This window comes from Athene cunicularia (assembly GCF_003259725.1).
Source record: "Athene cunicularia isolate RWA chromosome 8 unlocalized genomic scaffold, athCun1 chr8_part1, whole genome shotgun sequence".
In the NCBI taxonomy this organism is placed as follows: domain Eukaryota; kingdom Metazoa; phylum Chordata; class Aves; order Strigiformes; family Strigidae; genus Athene; species Athene cunicularia.
The window spans coordinates 18,984,700-19,011,780 of record NW_020799109.1 but is presented as its reverse complement, the minus strand read 5'-3'; the positions used below and the strand labels follow the sequence as shown (position 1 = coordinate 19,011,780).

The 27,081-nt window shown below is 38.2% G+C and overlaps 1 protein-coding gene across 3 annotated transcripts in view; it reads left to right on the top strand.

The window, feature by feature from the left end:
- The window catches only part of BCAR3 (BCAR3, NSP family adaptor protein), a 97,091-nt gene that overhangs the window by 35,715 nt on the left and 34,295 nt on the right, over positions 1-27,081 (top strand). For 2 of the 3 annotated variants that reach the window (XM_026854457.1, XM_026854460.1), the window contains 2 exons: positions 6,180-6,507; positions 22,988-23,027. In XM_026854457.1, coding sequence (XP_026710258.1) covers positions 6,180-6,507; positions 22,988-23,027 — 368 coding nt within the window. Of the gene's footprint in view, positions 1-24; positions 418-6,179; positions 6,508-22,987; positions 23,028-27,081 lie in introns of those variants that run through there. The other variant, XM_026854459.1, reaches the window with a different exon arrangement.

Here is a 27,081-nt window from a genome sequence, read left to right as displayed (position 1 = left end):
GTCTGCTGCGGTGGGGACGGGGGAGCCGCGGAGCCAGCGCCGTACCGCGGCGGCCCGGGCGAGTGAGCGATAAGGAGCTCTGGGCAGGCTCCGGCTGAGTCACCCTCGGTTCACTTATCGCGAACTGCTCTTCCTTAGGGCAGGCTGGTGCAAGCGTACGCGCTGGCTCCGACCGCGGCACGGCCATACCTTGCGCGCTCCCCGAGAACGTCCCGGTGGCTTTGCTGGAAGCGCTCCGGGCCGCCGGTGGTGCGGTTCGGCCTCCGGCCACCCCTTCCCCTGCCCGGCTGCCCGCTGCCCCCGGCGCCGCAGCCTCGGGGGACTGCACGGCACTCGCTGCCAGGAGATCGCTTGGTCGGGACGAAGCCTCTAACTAATCTCCAGAAGGCCTGGAAAGAAGCAGCAGCGAGCAGACTGGTAACTGTGGAGCCGGCGTTGTCCGCCCGGGCAGAGAGTTAAAAGTTGTTGGTGTGTGTGTGTGAGCGTCCCTCTGTCCCTGCCTCTGTGGCAGCAGAGAGCGGAGGAGCAGGGCCAGCCCTGGCCCTGGCGGCGGCTGCCTTGCGGACTGCTAGAAATGCCATCGCTGTGGCAGTAGCTGCTGAGATGTTTGATCCAATGCTTAGATTTTATAGGAATAGATGCCATGCATACTATTAAATATTTTTAAAGTATAAGTACTCGAGATACCAAGATACTTCGCTGGGTAGAGAGAAAATAAATGCTGTATCTTTTTTTTTTTTTGTCAGTTAGAGGAGCCTATATAAAAGTGCTTCTTCATTGTCCAAATTTGTAATTTACACAGGACTCTTGTTAGTCCAGAGTGCTTAAGTGCATACTTACTGCTGAAAAGGTTTTTTGAAATACTTCATTTTCAGTTAGAGTGGGTTGTTTTCTGGGGTTTTTTTCAGTAACGTGGGAACAGAGGAGCAGGCAAAATAATAAATGACTTCCTGTACTAGAGGAGGAACAAAAGCTTGTATTTTGAAGCATTAGCTGAAAAATGCTTAGGTTTGACTGTAATCTCGGTGAAGTCCTCTATTTCTGCCTGCAAAATGGGGAGAGAATGTTTATTTCAAGTCAAGGCTTCATACCATTCAGGATTTACTGAGCTAAGTGATTGGGCACTTAAGTTTCTGAGATAGTTTCACAGTATAAGCTAAATGAGGAGGTCTCTACTTACTGTTGAATCCTCCTCGATGATCACTTCTTTGTGGCATTTTTTATAGATACCAAGGCATTCTACGTGTGAAAACTCATGAAGTGTGGGTTTTATCTGTTTCTCTCATCTCAAAACAGAAATTTCAAAGATAATTTATCCTGGCCTGTGTGCTTTCTGTTGCCTAAGAATAAAAGTTAAAAATACTATTTTTTAATAGATTGTCAGATTGCAGTGCAAGGATGTATGGGATCTAGAAATTGTATGACATATGTAGGGGGAGAAAGAACACGAACATTTTGATCGCACTTCAAGACCATTTGGAAGCACTGACCTAGCTGTAATTTTGTGGGGATTTTTTGATGTTTGACAGACTCATGTTTTTTCTGATAGTAGCTTAAAGCCTTTGTACTATTGTGTATGCTTTCTCAGTCTGTTTTTCTGTATCATAACAGGCTGCAGGTTCTTGAACCTTAATATTCTTCTCAAAGTCCTGTGATCTGTTTGCTGTAGCAGCTACTGCATTGTTTATCTTATTGAAAAGAAAACCCCAAACAACAGAAAATACAGGTTGTAGAAAGCTTTTTAAGCCATTTTGGGAGCAGGAATCTTCTTTTTTTGTTATACTAATGAAAATGACTACATTGCTTCTAAGGAGTCAATTAACATAAAATGTACTTTGAGTTTAGAGTAGCTATAGTTTTAACTGTATTTCTTCCTATGATAAGTTAGCTTTAATGGCTTTTCAGTTATGATTCTTCTGTTTCCCGAACTTACTCTCTTACTACATAAAAAATAAATCTGAGGGAATTGATCTGGTTTTTGTCCTGAACTTGACTTTCTTCACCATTAAGGTTGATCATTTTAATTATTTCCCATGTGCTTTTGCATAGTGCATGCAAATATGCCAAGTAATTTAGCAGGGAGAAGAGAGTAATATGTATCCCGCTCACCGTAATTTATTGTTACTGGTTTTGAGGGAGGGTGGACAGGTAGGTGAGAGGAGGTCATGAGGAGATTTGCTGTGTCAGAAGTAAGTAGGATTTTCACAAAAAGTTGGCACCATCTTGTAGTTGTTCTTCAGTTGGATCTATTAAACCATGCTCAAGCCCTCTTAGCTTCATAGCATATGTAATGATAAAGATGTGGTATGACTGAGTAAAGTATTGTAGCATTGGTGATAGGATGATAACAGCAGGAATAGACGTCACAGACTTTGGTCTGACAGGGAGAATGACCCAGACTGCAGATCAGTAAAACTTCGAAAGAAGTGTGAATCTTTTAATGTCCAAAACTGATTTAGATGTAACTCAAGAGTTCTGAGGTAAATAGCTTGAGAGTCTGATTCAGAACTCTGATACTGCTTTTCTATTTCCTTTTGTGAGGTTTCCATTAGTATGTTGTTTTGGGGAAGCGAAGGTCATTTGTTCACATGGATCTTTTTTGTTTTGAGCAATGATGTGAAGAGATGCATACCCCATCAGGTTAGAGTTTGGTGCATGTTTGGTCTTGCCCACCAGATATGTGTTTTATTTGATGCCCAATCTTATACTGCTTTTCAAAACGCCATGCTGGTTTTAAAGACTTCTTCATTTGTATTCCTCATTCCTAACAAAAAACTAGAACATTTCAGGAGTTACCTGGAAACCTTTCATGCCCTCCAGTTCTCTGAATTCACAGTCTGACTCCTGCCAATTCCATTCCCATATACTTTCCCAAATTACAGACTGAAGAAAGTGAAATGCCACTCTCTATATAAATACAAATTCACCTAACATTTTTAACATTATATTGGCATGAGTCAGTCTTGTTTGCATCTAGTTAGGGGAAATGTGTATGACTTCCTAATTGTTCTGTTTTGTTAGAGGCTGCATTTTGACAAATAGGTATGTGTACAGTTAGATTTCAGTTTCTTTTGGGCTATTCCACTATAATTTCTACTAGTTCCATTGTTGATTGCATGATGGCGTATGTTCAAAGCATACTGTCTCTTAGGGAGTAAAGTTTTCAGGGTTTTTGTATCTAGTAAAGTCAAACATTCTTTGAATCATATGCTAAAGTATTTGAGACATTCCAGAGTCTTCAACTGAAGAGGCTCCCTCCTTGCAGTGTTTACATTCAATATGAGAAAAAATCTATGGATAGTTTGGCAGGACTTTTCTTGCTGAGCTAATTATTGTAGTTCTTATTTTACATTTATGAAGAGTACAACAGTGGCTAAGTGTCTTACAAATTCTTGAATGTAGCTATTTTGTACTAACTTTGGAACTCTAACTTGATTCCTCAAAACAAAACTGAGGTGTGAATTTGAGGATTGAGTATTGAATTTGTAAATCATGGGATGTTACTGAGAGTGACTTAAAAAGGTGCAATGATTGGGACATAACTGAGGGAGTTGGGTTTTCTTTCTTAAGAAGGACTTCTTAGGAGAGGAGGTTATACAGAAAATACCTCAGAGGGTCATTGTTTGTTGAAAATTCTCAAACTGTTGGATGGGAAGTCTGCTGGATTGCTATAATATTTGTCCTGTGATTTGGTTAGGAGAGAGAATACTCAGCATTCTTTTATGGATACTCAAACATGAAGTGGTTGACAGTTTACTGTCATTGTTAACCTATTGTGAACTCATCTGGTATCAACTATTAAACTGAAGCTTTCATTGGTTAAGTTTATACCTACTTGATTTTGATAACTATTTGCATGAAATGTCATGTGTTCCATTTCAGCATAGTGGTGGTAATTTTGCAGCCTAAGGAAAATCTCTCTGACTGGACAACCTTCACTCAAATAGTCAGAATTCAGAGGTTTGAAAATGTTTTTTATAAACCGATAAGGAAGTACGATTATTAAGTATGGAATCTCATCAGCCCTCAAAAGAATAACATCTTTGTGCAATATGAGCAAGCTAACCTCCAATTTTTCAGGCTCTGTATAAATGGTGTTTGTTGCCTTACTACAATAAACACATAAAGCTGAGTTTTCAAATGATCATGTGATTTTGAAGCTCGCCCCCCGCCCTTGTTTGAGGTAATTTTTATTGTTCCTGTGTAATAATAAAGCTGAATTTACTGGAAACAAGCTCTGTCAGTTTGCTTTAGCTATAGGAGGCTGTAGCTTTGTGGTATTTGCATTTAAGATCTTCCTATCTCTGAATCAGTCGTTTCGTTTTTAGAACAATTGTAATGCAAAACTAACTTCACAGCACTCTTTTATTATTTTGGAAATAATTGTGTGATGTTTGTAAGACTAGCCAGCAGAAAATATGTCTTCAAACCACATGATAAATGGAGAGGTGACTTAGTATTTCACATCAAGGGTCCGTATAGTAATTTATAGTGGACTTTTTGTGACAGTATGGTTTGGTTTCTTTAGGATTTTGAATTCTGTTTGGATCTCTGTAACTAAAAATGTCAGTTCTTAATTCCTCAGCTTTTTTCAACAAGAAACCTGACTAAAGTCAAACAGGTTCTCTCTGGGCAGAGGTGCTGTTTCCAGAGGCTTTTCTACTGTAGTACATAGTACTATGTGGTCAGACAGAGCCTTGACAAATTGAAGATTAAAAAAAAAAATTAATATTTATCATCTGTAATTAATGAATATTTATTTGATGCCCTTCAGTAAGGGAGAAGTGGGAAAGGATTTGTTGATGTCTGGAAACCTTACCCAGCCTGTGAATCTCTGCAGTGCAGCTGACAGGAAATAGCAGAATTCTTTCATAAATTTGAGATCAGCTTTAGCATTACTGTAAAACTAAGCCTGTTATGATAACCTCTGTGTAGAAGTAACAGTAGCTTCAGTACAGCAACACTTTGATAGTACCTGTGATGCTGACGCTGGAGAAGAGAGCAGGAGTACTATAGAGGCAGCTCTGTCTTCTTTGCAACACCTGTGCATTCCCCAAAACCAGAGGAATTTTTGTGTAGCTGTAGGCAGCTGAGTTCCAGACTGCTAGGCCTTCAGGGTGCTACTTTAATTTTTCAGCATGAAACTTGACCAAAGTCAGATTCTTTCTGTCCATAACTGTTATTTCCTAAAGCTCTTCTGCTTTCTGATTTCATATCAATCTCTGCTGTTCCTGTGGCTTTTCCAGTTTTTATAGGAAGCACCTGGTTGACTACCACCTAGGTTAAATAACGTAGGGCTGGTTGACCTTTAGGTCAGTGTGTATGTTCCACAGAGTGGCTTTTGCAGCCTATTGTAACCAGATAGGATAAGGCAGCTTTTATTCTGTAATGTATCACTATATAGTGAGCATAAAGAAGCATTTTTTGAGGAACAGAACAGCAATCTATTAATGTACCTGAACACTTTGTGAGACAAACAATCTTGCTTATGATAACAGAAAAACCTGTACTTTATGGTAGGCTATAACTGATTGTACAAGAGACTGACAGCTATGCAAATCCCTAATGTCAACGATTTGAGCCAGCAGGCTGTGCATGCTGAAGAAGAGAATTCCAACAGTCTGCTCCTACCCTTATCTCTTGGGTAGCCCTTTAGTTTACAGCCTGTTAGAAATATGTGACCAGTTCTCTGCTAGATTTATTACTTGAGCAAGATCTTCAGAAAGCTTTTTCCTCATAGTGTGCCAACTACTGCATTTAGAAACATATTCTTCCAAACCAAGATGTAGAGTGTCCTTTGTTTTTTTGTCAAAATGTTCATAAAACTTTGCTTTTTGTTAATGATTCTAGTTTGATGTCTGAGTCTTAAGAGGATATGAGGGAGCAAGAAAGAGGAACTTTGTGGATAAAAATGAAGAATTGCTCTGGGCCTGCTCTTGCATGTGTATCCAGATAGGTTGTTTTCTGTTATGACTTTTCATGTGTATAGAAGTTAATATATATGTGTGCTTCACATGCAGTTGGGAGCAATGTGACTGGATTATAATACAGGCTACAGTTTGAGGTATCTGACTGTTTTAAAGCAAAGCAGAAGCTCAATTCTAGATGCCTTTGTAATTTATGCTATTTAACTTCCATCAATTGATGTGCTATGATAAATCTTGTTTCTGTTTTTCCAGATGCAAAAATGATAGCTGCAGGAAAATTTTCAAGTCTTCCCAGAAATGGCCCAGTGAACCACCAGTTCCCACTAGCTTCTTCCATGGACCTTTTGACCACTAAACCTTCACCAACTGAGCATCGCTTAGACTCCTTTCAAGACATCTCTATCCATGGCACTCTCCCCAGGAAGAAGAAGGGTACAATTGCCACAAGGTCTTGTGACATGTTTAGCCACATGGGAACATTGCCAAACACCAGAACACAATGGCAGCAACCATCTTTTGTACAGGATGTGATAGAAGAGTACCCCCCCCAAAATGGGAAGAGCAACAAACTCAATACCAGGTACCTTGTAAAACCTTAATTTACGTATGTTTGTTGCATAATAATTATTTTATTTCTAGACCTCTAAATGCCCTGTTATAAGTGCAGCTGTTTGTTACAACTTTGCATTCCAACAGAAGTTGAATTTTCTCCCTAGTACTCAATTTAGGTCCTGATGGAAGAAGCAAAACAAAAAAATGGTGTGAAACATGTAGGGTGGAGAAGAATGAATCTGATGCATAGATTTAAGGAATTTTAAGAATTTCTTTTTTTGACTTACTGAATAGCTCAGGCTTCAAAATCATTTTCCTTTTGCAATAAGATGCTGTTAAATACAACTGTTTTAAAATGTCCTTCTATACCACTCTTTCTGTGGGATCTAGTGATCTGGACTTTTAGTCTTTCTTTTGACGTCTGTACAGTTTTTAAAAATAATTTTTAAGGGCTAGCTCTTGCCCCTGAATGTTTAAAAGGTATAGCATTGCATGTACTATTCCCATGGAGGAAACTTTTAAAAGTCACTGAATTGCTTTGAAATGACCCTTTGCATTGTTCTAACAGAGCAGTTTTAACCAAGTCAAACTATTCAAACTTGGTTTTGATTTGGATGCAGTGCTTATACAGATGGAGTGCAGAGCAAAAGGAGGAAGTGGTATTCCAGCTGCCTCAACCTAGAGCTACACGTGAGCTGTTTTTCTTGAAGACTCAGTGGAACCCCACGTACCCTGAGCTAATGGCAAATTATACCCATTCATTATTTTTGTATGACTTCCCCGTTATAACATGCATGACACTTGAGAAAGAATATGCTGTCATAGCTAGCATTTCTTTTGGGAATCTGTTATCATCACGATATTTCATTGCTTACAAAAAAAGTAATTAATTTTTTTAATGTCCTTTTTCTGTTCTGATATCAAGGTCTATAAAAGGGGAAAAAATTTCCAGCTAACAGGAAAAACATAATGTAATGCACTGGATCAGTTAAAGGCACAAAGATGAGAGAGTGTTAAGTTTCTTGGATGACAGAATTAAAGGTTGTGAAAAGATAACCAAATGACAACTTCTGAATTAGAAATTATAGTTTTGCTGCGTTCATCACTGTAAGAGTAATATTTTTTTGCTCTCAAATCTTGCAAGGGAAGGATGGTTCTAATTATGGTGGGGTTGAGTATGTAGAGTGGTTTTTGTATGCTTTCTGCACACAGGATCAAGTTTTCTTCTCACTTGAAAATAAGTCTTTCTTCTCTATACCCCATTCACTTTGAAAGAAGAAAGGGCCTCAGTGTGTTTAGTATTCCTCTGTCACTCAACTCTGTGATGTACCTGCTTACATGATGTACATGCTTACATGAACTGGCTTTTTGACGTAATTTGTGTCTTTGATTTGCATAGTTTTGTGTAACACAAGCAACCGGGACTGCTGCCATAAAAGGAATATGGTGGTATACACTTAAGTTTTATCTTGTGTCTTCCTTCTCAAGAATCGTTACTTGCAAGAGATGTTTTCTTTTCTTGAGAGACCAAAGCCTCCGTATTAAATATATTTATACTTGTAACTGATGGGAAGAACACTTTTGCACAAGCAGTAAGAGTAGGAACAGAATACTTGAGAGGAAAATGTCAAGAAACTCTGCCTGATCAGAATTAAAAACATGATGCTTTTGAAATAATAAGAGATTCAAAGGATTTTGTTAGTGCAGGCTGTTTGAATTTACATCTTTTGAGTCATAGCACAGAATGCTATGGTAACAACTTGTAACTTTTTCTTTCTTTAATTTTTAAAATGGATCTTCATACGTTCTCCTCGATGACCTGACAGCCCAATTGTATTACAGCAGAAACATTACCAGCTTAACAGTCAGCAAATATATCACTTCCTGAGTCTTCTTGGGATGACTCTGTACCTTTCAATAGTATACTTAGAAAATTGAGAGAACAAGTCTGATTTTCCTGTTGTAAGCATTTTGCCATATATGCTAAGGTATATATTCTAATGCTTACACTCATGCTGAAATTAGTTTGGACTAATAGTATAGGGAAGTCCATGCTACCTTATCAGAGTTTCATCAAAAAAGCCCTGTAGTATTTTTATTTCAGTGTAGGAACTTGTGAAATAGTGTAACATTACACAGATATTCTCATTCAGGAGTAAATCAGTCTTTCATTTTAACCAAACTTTTTCATGATGCATTGTTCAACCCAAGTGCTATATTTGATGTCAGTGGACCAGAACTAATAGTGATTAGGATTACAGTGTTCATGTCCACATGGATCAAATTATACTGAACTGTGACTCAGGCATGTCATAGTTTAAGTTTGATTAATTCTAATTTTAAAACCATAACTATGATAACGTTTTCAATAATTCAAGATGAGTAATCTAATCTTTAATATATAAATACACAATGAATAAGTTTGTGGAACAAAAAATAAACTGGTGAGGTGAATAGGAAAAAGATAATGAATTATGTCATTCCTTAATTGGACCTCTTCTGATTTCCATAAACTTTTTTTCTGTCTTACATTACAGCTACCTAATTGCATTACTCTGTAGCCAAGATGAAATATATGTATAATAATTTATTTGTAGGATTATATTCTGTCAGGAATTTTGCATCTCTGTGACCAGATATACTATGTCTTTATGGATTTTCTGGTATCTTCTGGTTGACATGGAAGAATAAAATTCTGACATACAATTCATGCAGTTTCAGGTGAAAAAAAACAAACAACAAAACACCCAAGAGATAAAGTCTATTCAAACCTCATAGTGACTTCTGAAAACTTGGAGAAATTAGTCAATTTTCAATACAATAAGATTGTGTTCTATTCTCTATATTTTGGGAACGTACACTTGTGCTAGTTAGTTCAAGGGGAAAAAAAGTTTTCTTTCTTGAGAAAGCCCATATCTAATTTTTAGAGTCTTGGAAATAAGTGGCCAAAGTTAGAAGCAGCTGAGCTCTTGAAAGTTAGTTTTATTGGCTAAAATAAGAATTTTCTCTTGAAAATGAAGAACTTTCAAGAGAGAATTTTCATTTTAGCTTGTAGAACTGTATGCCTGCTTGTGTGTAATGTTCTTCGTTATCTGATGTTGACAATTAAACCTCAAAAAAGCACGGTTGGAATTTCCCTTTGTCACCTCATCCATGGGTTATCTTTGTTTAATTAGATCTGCCTTATGATACAGTTATTTAAAAGAAAAATTACTTATATGCATATCTGTTGCTAGAACATGCAGTCTCTTTTTTGGCCTGTGTCTTATTGCTACCATCAGGAAGTCCAGAATTTCCAAGCTCTTTTTAATTATTAAAGTTTTGTACTTGTATGGATGAAGAAAGTGATCAGCCTAGACATCTTTCTTGCTCTTCTTACAGAGCCAAAGAGTACTGGCTGCATTTGCTGTATGAAATGCTCCATTTCACTATGCTGATACTCCTAGTTTTGTGCAGCTATTTTAACTAGTATCTGTTCCAGGGATGTAGAATAATTCTTGTTTCTCTGTTCTAGTGTTTTGGGAAAGGTAAGTGTTTCTTCCCCCTGCCCTCAATACTTTCCTAGTTTTCACAGGCAATGCTAGCTCAATTATTTGCAGAATTTTAGACTCTCTATGGATCTTACAAGGCATATTTAATTTCAAATAAATGAATATTGGAAATGTCAAACTCAAATTTTTCTGTGACCAAGCACATCACAAGTCTACAGTCCTTATTAGAAGGACTTCTCATACCTACATTTGCCCAAAAGTCAGAGATGATGAGTCATAGCCTCATGTTATTTAAAGCACAAACTTGAATTTACATTGGATTAACAGAAGAAATTGTGTCACTTGGAACCACCTGTGCACTTGGATGATTATGGTTCTCCCTGACTGTCATACTAGTTTAACAGACTTGTGGTGTTTTCATGCTTTTTCATTAATGCAGCCAAATATCCCTCAGACTAACAAGACCTAAAAGCAATGCAAAACTAGCACTATCACAGCAAGTTTGAATATAGTGATGAAGGAAGCTGTGAAAGACCAGTTTCAACATTCTGCACAATTTCAGTTGCATGTCACGAGCACCCGCTTAGTCTTGGGTTAAGGTAGTAATTGTCTCTGTGGGCCTGGTACTGGTTGTGATATGCACATAACTTCAATGTTTCCTCATTGTAGAGATGTAAGGAATTTCTGAGGGTTATTAAGAAGATGGAACAGAGCAGAGGTTTTTGCACGGAATTGTTTGCAAATATTCCAAAGCAAAAGTAGATTTCAATATTGATACTCTGCTCTCTTTTTCATGTGATTGCAAGAGGTAGCAGAAAAATAATTGCTGCTTGGATTGTCTGGCAGCTGACAGCTATAGTATTCTGTGTTCCTAAACTTTCTAATTAAAAAAAAAAAATCTAACAAATAGTTTCATATAAACTAACAGAGTCTGATTCCAAAAGACATGTTTCTCATACAAGACTTACGTGTTGATTGAATTGCAGTAGGGCTGCATACTTCCATTATTGGTAAGCTAATGCACATACTAGGGAAAGAAGAAAAAAGAGGAACCTAAGATATTCTGAAGCTTTTTCCTCCATTTGGGATTTTGAGTTGAAATTAGTACTTTTGCAAGACATGCAAAAATCTATTCGATGGTCATGGGTGCTGCTGCAGGTATTCTTCAGTACTTAGTATAGAATAAACATCAACAAAGCCTCTTTCCACGGTGAGGATATTCATAGTGTTCCTTCTTATGTGGATTCTCTGACTAATAAATTTTGAACCTCACACCACACTCTTCCTCTTAGCAAGTTGTCATGGAGGAAGTAATTCCTTCTTCAGCCTCTAGCCACCTATTTTTTTAACATTGTGAGAGAGAAATATATTTTTGATACCCCACTATCAAACAGGCCATTAGTTGTTCTGTGGGGAGAGAACTAATGCAAATGGTATGATAGTTTTAACATTGTGTTCTGAGAGTTAGCTAATAAAGATGTGATCTTCACAATCAGTTTAAAGCATGGTGAAGAAGACTAAAAAAACACCCCTTCTCGGTAGTGATAATTCCCTCTATTGCTTGCAAAGTAAGAGGAAAACCCCCCAGCCTGTATTCCTGTTGAAACAAACAGGCTTTACAACAAAATTAGGTGAAATTCAGTTTAATAACAGCTCCAGTGTGAAATTGTAAACTGTCAATAGGCCAGAAATAGGATCCAAATTTGAACAAAGTTGGCATTGTTCTGGGGTTGTTTTTATTTTTTTTTTTCTCTCTTCATGATGCTTTGAAGGAATTTAATACGAATTTCAGGATGGATAATCTAGCACAGCAGTAAAATCAAAGGTAGATACAATTTCTCATGAATAAAGTTATTAATTTTTTATGGTTTTTAGAGTAACATGCCTATTTAAAGTGTTTCATGTGTGTCCACCTCACACTTCTTAGAAAAGATACTTGACTGATAAAAGTATGTGTCTAAGAAATGTAACATTTGATGGAAAGAAAGATGAGTTAATTTTGTCCTTGCCCTGTATGTGTAGTATGGGACTCTTTGAAGAGCAGAGCTTTGGATATTCTAGGAGAAACTGTGTAGTCATACATTTGCATTAAATCACTATCTTCTCTTTGCTGAGCTTTACCCTAGGAAGTGTTGAAGCACACCATCTGCCAGAAATGATCACTCTAAGTTTTCATGCTAATTAAAGCCTCCAAACAAAGTTGACATTAATTTACACTGGCTGTTTCCCGTTATACAGGACGTTTGTGAAAATATGCTGGTTTAATTCCTGTTTACTGTCTTTTCAGTAGCCATTTCATCTGTTCACACTTGCAAAGACAGTTTTTTGTTCAAATTCCATTCTTTGTCTATACTGACATTTCAGAAATAGTCACTGATAAATAGTAGGGTTGTACTGTTCAAACTGGCATGGAATCAAAATAATTTGTGCTTTTCTCAAAATTACATATAATGCCCTGGATGTTTCGTTTTATCACTGGTCATGAGAGATTTGGACCTCCCATCTGGTCAGAATTAGATTTCTGCCCCCCTTCCATTTTTTAATTTAACTTTACTTTTAACTATCTGTGTATTTAGAAGCATAGAGATGTAACTACAGACCTATAATTTTAGTCTTTTCTCCTATCTTGATTTTGTGTTTTCAAGCCTTGTAAATTCCTGACTATGCTGGAAGTCCTGAATGTGATTTTAGCTGCAACATTACTTCCGTTTTTATTGATGTGACTAGAAACTATTCCTTTTTGTACGTAGATAAGACGCAACAGCTTCTTTTTACTCTCCCAAAATTCCAAACATGAACTGTTCATGTCCTTTTTTTTTTTTTTTTAAATATGATTCAGGCATGTTTAAAAAAGGAAAATTGAATCTGGTGGGTGTGGGGAGGGGTGGGGGGCAGGTTGTGGTTAGCTTGATACTTTCACTGAGGAAATGGACAAACCAGTACCTCTGACATCTTCCAGTGCTTGCTTAATGCTGTTGCAAAAGACAAAATGTGGCAAATAACCTGTGAACCAAAATGTATTTTATAGACTAGCCCTAAGTATCTACATACAGATGTTAAGAATACACTTAATTTCTCTAGTTCTGCAAGTATGATAGGTGTGTCCAACTGTATATTTAGCTAGACTCCAGTCTCTTCGTTTGAGTACTGGTCAGCAGATTTTTTTGGTCTTGTTTTTCTATGTCAGCTTTTTTCCCCATTATTTCAGATAAAGTGCTATTATCTAGCATTGGAGTTTCTGTTGCTGCAACAGAGTTATTCTAGAGTAGATTAGTTTATCTGATCATTTAGGATGTTATGTACTCTTCAAAACTGCTGATCTTCAAGGCTCTGCATGTTTAGCTGGGTGAGACTTGCATACTTGTCTCATCTTATGTAACTGTCCAGGAAAAAAATAAAACTATGTTCAATTTTAAACTTGATTAGTACCACTGACGTCAGTAGGGTAACTTCATCAGCATAAAGTTAAGCAGGCTCACTGTCCTCTGCAGGACCTTGTCCTTGGAGGGCAGTACATTTGGAGGGTAGCAAGGTGTTAGTCTTGAGGTATAAAGCCATCAATGGCTGCATTGTGGGTTCCTGAATTTTTTCCTTCCCTCATAATGGTATTACCACAATAGATGAGACCTGTTGAAGTCCTTGAATTGACAGTTGATTTATAAGGGAAAAGAGCTGCCAAGGCAGTACTCAGTGAGGAGCCGGAGCCTGTTATGCAGGGATTTGCTTCTTCCTTGTGAGGACTGTCAGCCTGTTTTGCTTCTCCAGATACTGCGAATTCTTTTTCTCTTTGGGTTTTGAGAATGGGGTGGGTTGGGTATTTAGACAGTATTTATTTTGTTCTAACTAGTGATTTTGAAAATGTTATTTGTTGGATAATTTTAGTTTGAATAGGTGTTAATTTTTTATATGAAAACAATGTGTGCACTTACAGCATATAGTTAGGTGCACTTAGAAAATTAAAAAGAAAATTTTATCAAGTTAAGATTTTAATATATCTAGTAGAATAAGTATTTTTCATGTTTCCTGTGTGGAGAAAAGTAAATTATATTGGTTTTTTGGTTTATAGAATGCAGTGTAGTTCTTAAGCTATGAAAATAATTGCAAGATTAACAGGAAGAATATCAATCACTTTGGTTCCCTTTAAGTTTTAGGTTAAGGTGAAGAGGAAATTTTTATACAGCCACAGAATTTTTAAAGTAAAAATAGTTATGGTTTTGGTGTAATGCCTGAAACTTCCTCTTTTCCAAATAAACTGAAACAGTCTGTGAGTTTGTAATTGTGTTTTTTAGTACGAGTAAGATAAGTAGGGTGAATTTAGGGCTACTGAACATCTCACTGACCTCTTCCATGTACACACAAATGATTTTTTAAAAGGAAGGTTTCTTTAGATGTTGCCAAAAAAGCTTCATGTTTTTTTGTCTCAGAATTTCCCCTTCATTCTCTTGATGTGTCTTGTTCACATACGCACCTGCAAATCTGACCTCTGCTGTCTTGGAGGGGAAGCAGAGCTACCAGCTAAAGCTGGTAGATGTTTGTGGTAGAAAGAATGCTCTGTTATATAAGCAGAGAGCAGCTAATGTTCTCTGTTTACAGTCAGTACCAAATCCTCTTATCCTTTAACTTTTGGGGGTCATTTCTGTTTTGGCTTGTGTGCCTTTGCTTCCAGCCCCTCTGTCCATTTTTGGGGTCAGATTCTTCTGTTGTGAAGTTCTACTCAACACTTCATCCCGTTGTTCCTATTTGATGCTCACATCTGCTGTCTTTGCTTGCTTGACATGGACCCGCAGAACAAAAGCTTCACTTCTTGCTTTTGATGGGGATTTTGGAAACTTGGCTACAGGTGACAAGTATCAAAAACCTGTCCATGTGGGATCTTGGGGGAGGGAGATGAGGGGAATGGGACAAAATGTCTCAAAAAGAGAGACCATCTCTCCAGTGTTGGAGATCAATTAAACCCCAGTCCTTCAGCTTCAGAGCAGAGGAACTGGAGTGCCATATGGGTTGGGCACAGTTATATTACTGTTTGAAATCAATTGTGGGATCAGGGCCTTATTGTAATGAATGACTTGCCAGGTAAACTTGAGCCCCAATTCCTCAAGGCCCCAACCAAACTGAGTGTATGTTATTTTTCAAAAACTTCCTGAAAACTTCTATCTTTTCAGCCTGTTCTTCCTTTGGCCAGAGGACACTGTATGTAGTAGAGGGTTTCTTGAATTACTCCTTCCATCACACCTAAAGTTTCTCTTCTAGCTCTGCTGTTTCCTGTCTCTTTTGTAAAGATTCTGGAGCACCCTACTCACTTGTACCGAGTACTGTATTGCTTCCTCAGCTTGCTTCCTGACCCCATGTGACCATTTATTTTCCTTTCTGCCCCTTTTATGCTTTAAAGGTCCACTTTCCTTGAGTACTGCAGGTCATAGCAACAGTATGTTGGTACCTGTGGCTAACAACCAACAATCCTGCAAATAAATGTGAAAGTAGCTGTTTTCTTTTCAGTCTCTGAATGAAGACAGGGAGAAAGTGCATAGCAAAAAGGCAACTACAGTTTTAAAATACCGTTTTTCTCATCTGCACTTAGGTGCTTCTAGTAAATACTTTTCTTAATCAGGGCAGCAATCATTTTAAAGGTCGTCTTTTTAAAAACACATTAAATCAGAAGAGCCCATGACAATATTGTACTGGGACAACTGTCCTTATATTTTTAGATTAGGATAGACCATTTCTATATCAAAAGTTTTACCAACTGTATATATGCTGCAAGGTACCTGTTAATCTGTCACCTTCTGGGTGAAACTACCACTTGTAGGTGTACTTCTTCCTTTCAGCAAGAAGTGTTTGTTAGCAAAAGCATTGCACTTTCTCCTATGCTGTGGTCTGATACATATTTTTATGATAGCTTGTGAGATACCTGCTGGCCTCTGAAAATACTATAGAAACTACAGTCAGTTCTTCATAACTCATTCCATACCCTTGCTATCCTTCTTAATACTTAGAACTGCCTTGTTACGTTTCACAATTTGTTTTTCTTAAAGGTTCAGTCTTTTTATTCTGTAGCTGAAAAAAGGCATAGAGCCAGTGGATTTTTCTTGTCTATTCTAGTAATAAGATATCTGGACACTTTCACATTTAAAGAATTTCAGCTACTGCTGCAGAAACCAGTTCCCTTAGCACACACAAAGTTGAAATCAAGTATCCCTAATATTTGGTAAGCAGCTCCAATAAAGAAACAGTACTTCTATGCCCAGTTTTTGCCACTTTAATGTGCTAAGGTTGCATGTTCTCAGAGTTGTGTTCTGAGCTTGCTGCAACTCACTGGTGCAAACTTGTCAAACAACAAACAATCTATTTTGATGATGGGATGTGGGGAGATGAGTGATCAGTTATAAATTTCTGTTAGCAGGAGATTAGTAAAATTGAGTAGAATATCCCCAGCATCGTTAAATGTCGCACAGGGGAATTATTCCTAATGCTCACTTGCAATATCCAGTGTAAAGAGGCATTTGATGCAATGAGCTTCTTAAATTGGGGTAAGGGAGTAGGGAGGAAGTTCTTCCTCCACCATTATCTTATTCAGTACTAAAGGAGAGGATTAACTTTCCTATGCTTCAGTCCAAATACACATTTCTGAAAGACATTATCAGCCATATGACAACCATATTTTGAAAAAATGTATTTGGATTTACATGAATTTCAGATGAATAAATGGAATGTGTGATTCTGCTGAGCATTTGTCAGTCTTTTTGGAATGTGCATATTCATTTTACAATGTTAAATTATTTTTGAACACTGAAAAATTTGTGGAGATCGATTCTGAATAACTACAGCAACTAAATCAATGGTTATAAGGAGTTGCCAGCTGAAGGTATAGACAGCACACATGTAATGAAGTTTGTAGAAATAGTGACCATTTTGGATAAGCAATAGTCTTGCTGCCCAATCTCTACTTTCACACCATTGTAACAGGCTTGGGAGTAGAAGATTTAAGAAGGGCTTTGAAGAACAGAGTTGACTCTGGGAGTCCTAAATGTTAAGGAAAAGAAAGGAAAAAGAATGGAGGTATCTAATCTGAACTTTTGAACAGGTTGTAGAGACTACTATTGTATGTGGTGCAGAAGTAGAAATTGGGAAAAGGCAGAAAAATTGGGGTAGATTTTTCTGCTGTATTAGGTAAAATGGAGAAAGTTGAGGGGATACAGAATGTTGAAGTGGTAAATGGCTGTACCATTGTCTTTGCAGTGGCATTCTGAACATTCCGAATGAGTTAAGATTTCATTTAATTCAAAGAAAAGTACAGTGTATCTTTTCTTGAGTTTTTAATTGCTGAAGAGTCCCTACCCTTCTCGTATGAACTGCAGGTCATTACTCAGTCATAGCAGTTTGCACTTGTTTCCACTGGTGTTTGAATGAGTCATGGCCATGGTGTTGTGCAGCTGCAGACAGAAGGGTGGAATGCCCTTAGGAATGTAGTAGGAGTGTGTGTGTGAAGCAGAAGCTGCTGGAGGACAAAATCACTGGATCTTTTACTCTGGTTTACAGTACAAATAAGATCAGTCTGCAGTATGTATACTTAAACACAGTATGTCTTGCATGCTCAAACTTGCACCTTCATACTTAAGTAGTAGTGTCTGTCTTAAATCTACATAGATGGAGAGATTTCAAAGGCACAAATTGAAAAAGACATTTGATCCCATCTAGTCTTCATAGCAGTTCTGTCTTTGTAAGCAGCCATGCAACAACTTTGTACGTTTTCAGTTTCTCAGGCTCCCTTTGAGCCTGTATCGTCTTCACTGATTTGGCGTTGGCACTATTGAGAAGATTGTTCTTCTCGGGATCACTCTTTCAATGTGGTAGAAAGGAGATGCTTTTGAAAGTGTCCCCAACAAAGGTTACTTTAAAATAAACAAACATAATTTCATACATCAAGTACTGGCAATATGTCCTAGTGTTTTTCCCACAAGTACATTTATAAAAGTGTGAAGTAGCACAAAGCTGCTTCAGGGCCATTCATCAGTTTCCATCACTGTAAGAGTGTCTGTATGACAGTTGAATGATGGTGAGGATTTGGGCATCTCTGATAATACTGTTGTGTCTATGTTTAAATTTTGTTAAAACTAATGTATAATCGTGGCTGATATGTCTGTGAGGATGCCAAAGGCCTGAAGAAAGCAGATGCTTAATATGGCTTCATCTGTCAAGGTCTGTATGTTGCAGGATCCTTTATAGCAACATGATGAGAGGAGGTAATGTACAATTGTTGGTGGAGGTTTTCAACAGCTAAAGATTACAGGATATCGGCTTAAAGGTTCTTTGTTGAAGCAGTGTTAGAGAGAACTATTGGACAAACTTCAGAGTCTGAAAAAAGACTGCTTCTGAGTTACTGAGATTCTGGGTATTTTGCACCCACTGAACTGAATAATTTGTGTTGAGGTAGAACTCTGGGATTTAACTTTTCAGTTGTAGCATTGATTATGAGTACATAACAATTTTATCAAATATTTTTTAAAGGGTGATTAGTTATTTTTGTGTTTTGTTGCTCATTGTGTTCAAATTAACACAGGATTCAGAGTTGGCAGTATGGGGTATTTATTTTGTCATACCAGAAGTACAATTCAGGTTGCTTATAGGAATTTTTTCTTCCTTTTAGCTGATGACTGCTGATGTTGACAACTTCAAAAAGAGCTTTTTTTTCTTTTTAAATTCTTCCCACACATTTGGCTATCATTTAGAGGTGTTGGGAAGTGGAAGGAATAGCATCCAATAACATCTGAATTCCATTCCCTTTTCTCATCTCGGTTAGCTTCAGCTGTATCTTGAGGGAGTCTACATAAAATGATAATCCCTGTTTTCTGAGATGTTACCACTGGTTCCCACACAGTGATCAAAGGTATCAGTACTTGCTCATAGACATTCCAACCAGTATGACACCAAGCTCTTCATTGTTGCAACAGATTTTGTTTTAGGGAAGAAAGATGGAAGCAAAGAACAGCCCCACATTTTCTGTTGTTTTTATCTTTTTCTAGGGTTGATGGAGCTCCATGCGTGACTTTCAAGCTCTGTATATTTTCTTGGTAATATCAGTGAGAAACTCATACGTGCAAAAAAAAACCCCAACCCTGATTCTAATAAGAATCTTGTAGCTGGACTGAAATGAAATTGAGATAGTTTCCAAGGACTAATAGGGAGAGATTAAAGGGTTGTATGTCTGCAAGATCAGCCAGCAGAGAGAAAGGTGTTGTCAGATGTCAGTAGGGATGCTCTAGAAAGAATGTGTTTCTGGCTAGGACAGCCTCAGAATGGTGAAGGTTAAGACTGGGATGACTAACTGCTTGCTTTTAGTAATGAATTGTTACTGGAGGAGTGTTTATGCTACTACAGTTTCCACACAGACCTTGTGCATGTGGAGGGTCAGCAGAGGTCTTGCACTACTCAGGAGAATGGCTTAACTACATTACAGGTGCTTTTTTTTACTTTTTTTTTTTTCAGTTGGGTGGTGGTGGTAAGGTGTTTGTTTGAGCCAAAAAATGCTGGAAAAAATGATTTTGTTTTGTCATGAAAAGAGGTGATAGAGTCTGGTAGTATTATGAATGGCAGCATTCTCTTGGTGAAACTGGCTGCTCGTGGCTTGGATGGGCACACGCTTCACTGGGTGTAAAATACTGGCTGTGTGGCCGGGCCCAAAGAGTTGTGGTGAATGGAGTTAAATCTGTTTGGTGGCTGGTCATGAGTGGTGTCCCCCAGGGCTCGGTTTTGGGGCCACTCCTGTTTAACATCTTTATTGATGACCTAGACGAGGGGATCAAGTGCACCCTCAGTAAGTTTGCAGATGACACCAAGTTGGGTGGGAGTGTTGATCTGCTCGAGGGTAGGGAGGCTCTGCAGAGAGACCTGGACAGGCTGGAGCCATGGGCTGAGGCCAACTGGAGGAGTTTCCATAAGGCCAAATGCCGGGGGCTGCACTTGGGCCACAACAACCCCCAGCAGCGATACAGGCTTGGGGAGGAGTGGCTGGAGAGCTGCCAGTCAGAGAGGGACCTGGGGGTGTTGATTGACAGCTGGCTGAACATGAGCCAGCAGTGTGCCCAGGGGGCCAAGAAGGCCAATGGCATCCTGGCTTGTGTCAGCAATAGCGTGGCCAGCAGGGACAGGGAAGGGATCTTACCCCTGTACTCAGCACTGGTGAGGCCGCACCTTGCTTCCTGTGTTCAGTTTTGGGCCCCTCACTGCAAAAAAGACATTGAATTACTTGAGCGTGTCCAGAGAAGGGCAACGGAGCTGGTGCAGGGTCTGGAGCACAGGTCGTACGGGGAGCGGCTGAGGGAACTGGGGGGGTTTAGTCTGGAGAAGAGGAGGCTGAGGGGAGATCTCAGCAGCTACTTGAAAGGAAGTTGCAGGGAACTGGGGATTTGTCTCTTTAACCAAGTAATAAGTGATAGGACAAGAGGGAATGGCCTCAAGTTGAGCCAGAGAAGGTTTAGACTAGATATTAGGAAGTATTTCTTTCCAGAAGGGGTTGTTAGGTGTTGGAATGGGCTGCCCAGGGAGGTGGTGGAGTCCCCATCCCTGGAGGTGTTCAGGAGTCAGGTTGACAGCACTGAGGGATGTGGTGTAGCTGGGAACTGTCAGTGTTAGGTTAATGCAGGAAAATGCAATAGTTAATCTTTACTGTTAGTTACTGCACATGAGTGGAAGTTACCATTCCTTGAAAATAACTAAGAAATTTGCACAAAGGTGAAAACTTAAACAACAAGGGAAGATAGAGAGAGATGGGTAGATCTGGTAGGAGAAAGATATCTGAGGTGAATAGGGCTACAACATAAACATCTTTCTGTACAACCTGTGCTTGTGGTGAATTGCAGGGTTTCCTACATTTTGTTGTGGAACCTCTTACCAGATTAAGTATTATAGTACTTGTGAAGAGATTTATTACACCATCCATTTCCTAAAGCCAAAATTAGCGAAACACTTTTGTCATGTGGATGGTGAAGGATGTAGGTCACCTCTTTCCCTCTATCTTCAGGTTTTCCTGCTTTATAAAGTAAAACAGTAAAGAGACTGTTTTGTCTTAAAGCTTTTCTGCTTCTTTCATTTTGCTTTGACTTGATCTGTCTTAAAGATCTTTTGACTTGTACCTGATGGTGGGAACAGCGGAGTCTGTAGCAAGGCCAGTCTGAAGGAGTGGAGTTTGTAAATGCAGACCATAACAAAACATGCTCACTGCCGAAGTGAGTAAACTAGTTGTTAGCCTTATTGCTCAGGTTTGTTCTTTTGAAGCGTGTTGCATATGCAGTGCTGGTAGACCTTTTGCCCTGAAAGATTCCACAGGGAAATGAAAAACTAAACTGCAAAGTTTTTCAGAAGCATTTGTTACTGGCAGAATTTCCCGCAGATCATTTGAATGTGAGAAGAGTTCAGCCATGCTTAATGACTTTGCCAAACGGATTAAGAATGGGATTCTTTTTCCCAGTCAAATTGGAAAGTGTTGAGAAAGAAAATTTATTTCCGTTTAGAAACTTTTTTCTTTTTCCTCTGTGCTTCACCCGTTTTCTCTGGTATGCTTGTTCATATCTTATGTGCATACAGTTGCCAAGCTGCACCTTCTTTTTATATTGGCTGGGAAGAAGTTTCAAATGATCCAAATTCTGTTTCCATTGAATTTGGGAGCGTTGTTGTTATTTTAAACTGAGCTGGGAATGGAACTTGACCCTTGATAAATATTGGGATAACGTGAAGCGGTAACCCATGAAGTGGCCTGAACAACCGAGACACTATCGTTTATGGGCAGAGTTAAAAAGTGGGGGTTCTCTGTTTTGTCTCTGTCTAGGTATTCTGGATTAAAAACTGTTAGGCAACCAGACTAAAAATTGAGTATAAATTTCAGCTGATACACCGTTGCATTCAAAACAAGGCAGGGAATTTAGAGACAGTATTCTAGGTTGGTTGATTGCCGTGTAACCCAATTTCTACACATATGAAACTACTTACTAGTTTTCCAGAGTTAGATAATTGTAACAACACCCACCAAACAGGATTCTGTTTCTAAATTTATGGGGCATATGTTGTCTGTGTGGCAAACTTGATCGCAATAGCAAGCTCTTGATCTCTCTGTAAGTTTGCAAGGTTTTCATTTTGCCTGTTACATGTTTGTATTTAAGGCAGCACAGTATATGTCATCACAGGTTCTGTAGAAAGCATCCAGTCATGTACTGCAGACTGCTAGTTCTCAGACAGAACCAAATATACAAAAACCTTTGAAAACATATTTCTATTTATAGAAAGAGTTGTAACATCACAGGGCTCTTCACTTAGGCTTCTGTGCCCTTTGTCACCTGTATGTATAGAAAACCTGGAAAGAGATCTTTTCTTTTTAAAACAGGGCAATAACTTGGTTATCAGGCTTTCAAATAATTGTAATGTTGCAATTATGATAATTTTGAGAACTTTTTAAAAGAGTGCAAGAATGATATTTATTTTTCCAGATATAAAATAAAACATTCTACTATTGCAAATCTATGGATTCTTGGCTTTGTTTATATAAAAAGTGAATGTTTTACTTTCTGTTTGCTTGTGTTAGCAATGCACTCTAAATGCTGTCAGTAGCAGGAGCTTAAATGGGAAAATATACAAGGAAAGAAATAAATTTAGAAGCCATTGGGAGAGCTCTCTTTTAAATTTATTTAAAATGTTTTGGGTGGTATTTTTGGCCATCTATTGAAATTTCGAGATTGATTTTGGTTGCTTAAAAGTGTATAGTTAACTTTATTTCCTAAATTAATTACTAGTGGGTCCACTACGTGACCTTCTAGAAGAAATCAGTGATTTATGTATTTGTTAAAAGTTAGATAGCATAGACCATCTAGCTATGACACAGTTTTTAATTAGGATTTTAGCATGATGCAGTAGCCTATTGCTCATATGAATGCATCTCTTCAGCATGAGATTATATTTGGACTCACTTTTTTTTTTGTTTGTTTGTTTTTGTGTCTTTTCTTTCTCCCTCCTTGCCCCATTTTCTTACAGAGATCAGAATATTCTGGATCCTACTTTGGAATATGTTAAGGTAAGATACCATTTCTTACCCTCAGAATATTTTATTTGGTATATAATGAGTGCTGCCAGAGCATTTCCAGTCATTTGTAGTTAAATAGTCCTTCTGTCTGTCTTTTGCTACAGAAAAACAATTATATATGTCAGACTGTTTTCTCCATGTTTCAGTGGAATACTTGTAGGAATTGTGCTTTGGGGGTAGGTTCTAATTTTATATTGAGTCCTCTTTTCAGTTACATAGTGACTACCTATGATCTTGCCTTTATTAACACATTAAAAGAATCTGTATTTCTGGGGAAGAAAAGGTTAAGAAAGAAAAGAAGAAAGGTTTTTCATCTGAAAAGATTATAAAAATGTGAGATTTAGGTTTATGGTTTTAGCAATGTACTTACTAACATTACAGTTAAAAATTCAATTCTAGTCCAAAAAGTAACTGGAATGCTGAAAAAATTTTAAGTTCTGTTTTCCTTTTGAACAAGATTAGAGTCCTGAAAAAAAAAAAAGTTTTGTTAGAGTAAATAAAAAAAATATTCTGGAGCATTCATAAATGTTATTCAAAAATCAGTCTGGGTTTGGCAATATAGAAACTTTGGAGGAAGCCTTAGGGATGTGATTCTGTACTGGGAATCTCTTGTGGTACTATAATTTTCACTGAATTAGTACCTTTCAACATGTTTAATTTAAGTGAGTATTATTTCTCAGAACCTTGAAAGAATCTGACTTCTATCATGTCTCTCAATGATGGGCTGACTTAATTGTTGGGCTTTGTTCCCTGGCTTTTAGAAGACCATATTCTTCCAAAAAGTGACTGATAAACACAGGTTATCCCTGAAAGTAGGATATTTCTGTAGCTGTTCATGTGGACAGCCTGAATTTCTCAGATACCTGAATTTCTACTTCAGGTTAGAGTTTGGGTGAGGAAGACTAGGAGAGCCAGTCAACAGGGTTCTGCTGCTAGAATTCCCTCTGAGTTTTCATAGTTGAGGGAAACAGAGAGATGCCTGGATCAGGGTTCAGGTTGATTGAAGAAGTAAACTAGAAGAATGTAATGCAGTGTTGAAAGGGGACTGGCAAAAGAAAGTGCCAAGAATTAATTTGCCTGGAAGTATGGAAGGATCTTCTGCTGGACTTTCTGCCTAGGATTAGAATGGAGGTAGGAATTAGCGTTTGGAGGAAGAGAAGGGAAAGAGAAGAATACAAAGGTCCATGGAAAAGGGACTGCCAGAGGATTCTGAGGACTGCTGCTGGAATTCTGCTCTAAACAGCTCAGTGTTGCAAGGTCCCTGGCCTCAATCCCAGCCTAAAGTTGGGATGTGGAAAAGTATCAGAGTCAGAGAAGGCCAAGAGCCTTCTGAAGAGTACTGTAGAAGTGGGGATGCCAAAGGCAACAAAGTGGAGGACATGTTAATTGCTCTATTTTATTTACTGAGTATCTTGCACTATGCTGTACAGAGTACATTGTTACAGTTTTAATAATATGGCCAAGTAGAAGACAGAGGTTTCATGTGCCAATTCATCAATATGTGTGTCTTGTCTTGTTGCAGCAAGTTCTATATTATAAATGTGGTTTCTGATCTTTTCAACTTTTCTAGTAGAAGCTTGTCTTGGACTCTTGTCAATAGCAGTGGTGCTAAGCTTAGTTATGAAAACTTTGATGTTGGGGAGGAAAGCCTGGGGAAATGAGATTTACAAGGAAGAATATAAGGGTTACCATCCCTTTCTTTTCTCCTTCCTCTTTCAGTTTTTCCTGTCTATATCCCTGCTTTTAGTGAACTGTGTGTTTGGTCCCAGTTCAGTGGTGGTATAACAGGAATTTGATACAAGATATATCCTAAACTATAACGTTGAAAAATACACAGAAATTGCTTTCTAATAAATATAACCCAAAATAAAATTTTTTTGGCTGTAAAAGTCCAGATTACTAACAAAACTGATTCCAGTAATGTTTTCTTACACAAAAGATTATCATTAATGCCAAGTAATGGAGGACTCTTATCAATAATTTATTATCAGTTAACTGTGACTGTAAAAGATGCACCTGCATTCATAACAGCAGGATCTTGGAACCCCCATTGGCTTAGATTTTGGCAAGTAGGTGTTCATTGTCTTCTGTGATTTACCTTATGGTAACTACTATGTTTATAAATTTTCCTGCTCCTTGATTAAATTCTGATGGTGATGTTAAGTCAGGTATAAGCTGCAGAACACTAACCTACTCAAGTTACAACGCTGAAAGAATAAATTTCTGTACCATGTCGCTGTGCTTCTACCAAGATTTATTTGACACATAATATATGCATATTTAGTTTGAGCAAGCAGGGTTGGTGCCAGTTGGGTAGCCTTTGAGAGATGTTGCTTAAGTGGTGAAAAAAAATACATTTAAGTGAAGAAGAAATAGTAAGAGAAGAGGGAGAAAACAACAAGAGCACTTTGGGGAATCCAATTTTGCTGATTCAGGATGCCAAAGTTCTGAGAAACAGATTCACTTTTCTGATGCACAGGAAAATATAGTTAGTATCATCTCTAGGCAGAGAAGTGTTGATTGACTGACTGAAAACATGTATATACTTGAGTATTAAGCATGTATGATGTATCAAGCATACATCAAAACTAAAACCAGAACAAGCTAATTGTACACAAAGCCTTGATACTGATTCTTGTTTCTCTGATCTTGCTGCTAACTATAAAGAGAAGAGAGACTTTGGATTAATTTGCCTTGTAAAAAATTGCATTATCTTGAAAATAGTATGTGACACAAATTTAATTTGTATTAGCGTAGTCTGGCTGCTGATGATTCTACCAAAGAGTTACAGTCCCAAGCAAAATGTACTATGTCAGGGCCCTGAGGGCACTTAAGTGTCCTGACTAGCCTCACTTAAGACCTCCACCCAAAACCCACTGAGCAAGGGCTCCGCTTAAGCCCAGACTGGGGCATTCAGGCCTTGCCTGGCTGTGTCTTAGGTGCGCCTGCCCCTAGCGCTGTTCCTGAAGTGCTGTGTGGGAAGCCCTGGATGGACCTTGGACCTGGCCTGTTACCCTGTCTTGCCTGAGGCTTACTGGACTGTGATAGTACCTGTTGATGTCATTACCCTTCTCAGCTTGCTTACATCTTGGTGCTGTGGGACTGCATCTTGGTGAGTGTGTTGCCCACCATGTGCCCCCAGATCACCTTCCCTTAGGGAGCAGCCCCACCCTTGCTGCTCCCTGACATGCTAATTGTAGTCAGTTGTTTTGAAAGATCCAATGTGATCAAATGTAGATCCAATATGATCAGATATGTGCCATCCTCATAACTGATCCAGTTTATCAGGCGATTGAGAAGTACCTGGTGTCTTTTGACTCCAAGACAAGCAGCCAGTTTTAAACTAGCTTGATCTATAAAGTAATTTTTAAAATGGAAGCTGGGCACAGAGCTGATCCTGCAGCTTCACAGTTTCAAATTAGCGCTGTTTCTGCTGTGATGCAAGTGTGCTACTTGAGTTTCTTCTGAGTCCCATAAGAAAGATAATTAATACTTGTTCAGAATGTGCTGCTTCTGGGGAGTGATCAACATCTCTTCAGAACTGGACTCTACTGTAAACAGAATGCAGAGAATTCATTCAGGTTTGAGGAAAAGTAACATGGTTAAATTTTTTTTGATTGTGTGCTCTGTTTCACAGTGAAAAGAATATCACAGTGTTTATTGTGGTGGTAGTGACTAGAAGGAGGGGTTGCTGTAAGTAGGCCAGAGAGACTGATGGTAAACTTAGAAACTGAATGTATCAATTTGCTTTTTATACAAAACTTTCCTTGCTAGAATCTGGTGAGTAAAAGTAATATAAATAATTCCTTGTATTTAGAAGTACTCTGGACAGAAAAAAGGCAAAATAAATTGGTTTTTCTTTTGTTTTATTCTGTCCAAGATAAAAGAAATAACTGATTATAAAATGAATCCTCTGAAGGCACTTTTTTTTTTTTTTTTTAGAGAATGCTCTCTGTAGATGCATTATGGTTTCCAATACTTGAATCGAAATTACAGCTCACAAATGACAGTTTCCTGCATGTTGAATATTGATGTATTAGTTCAT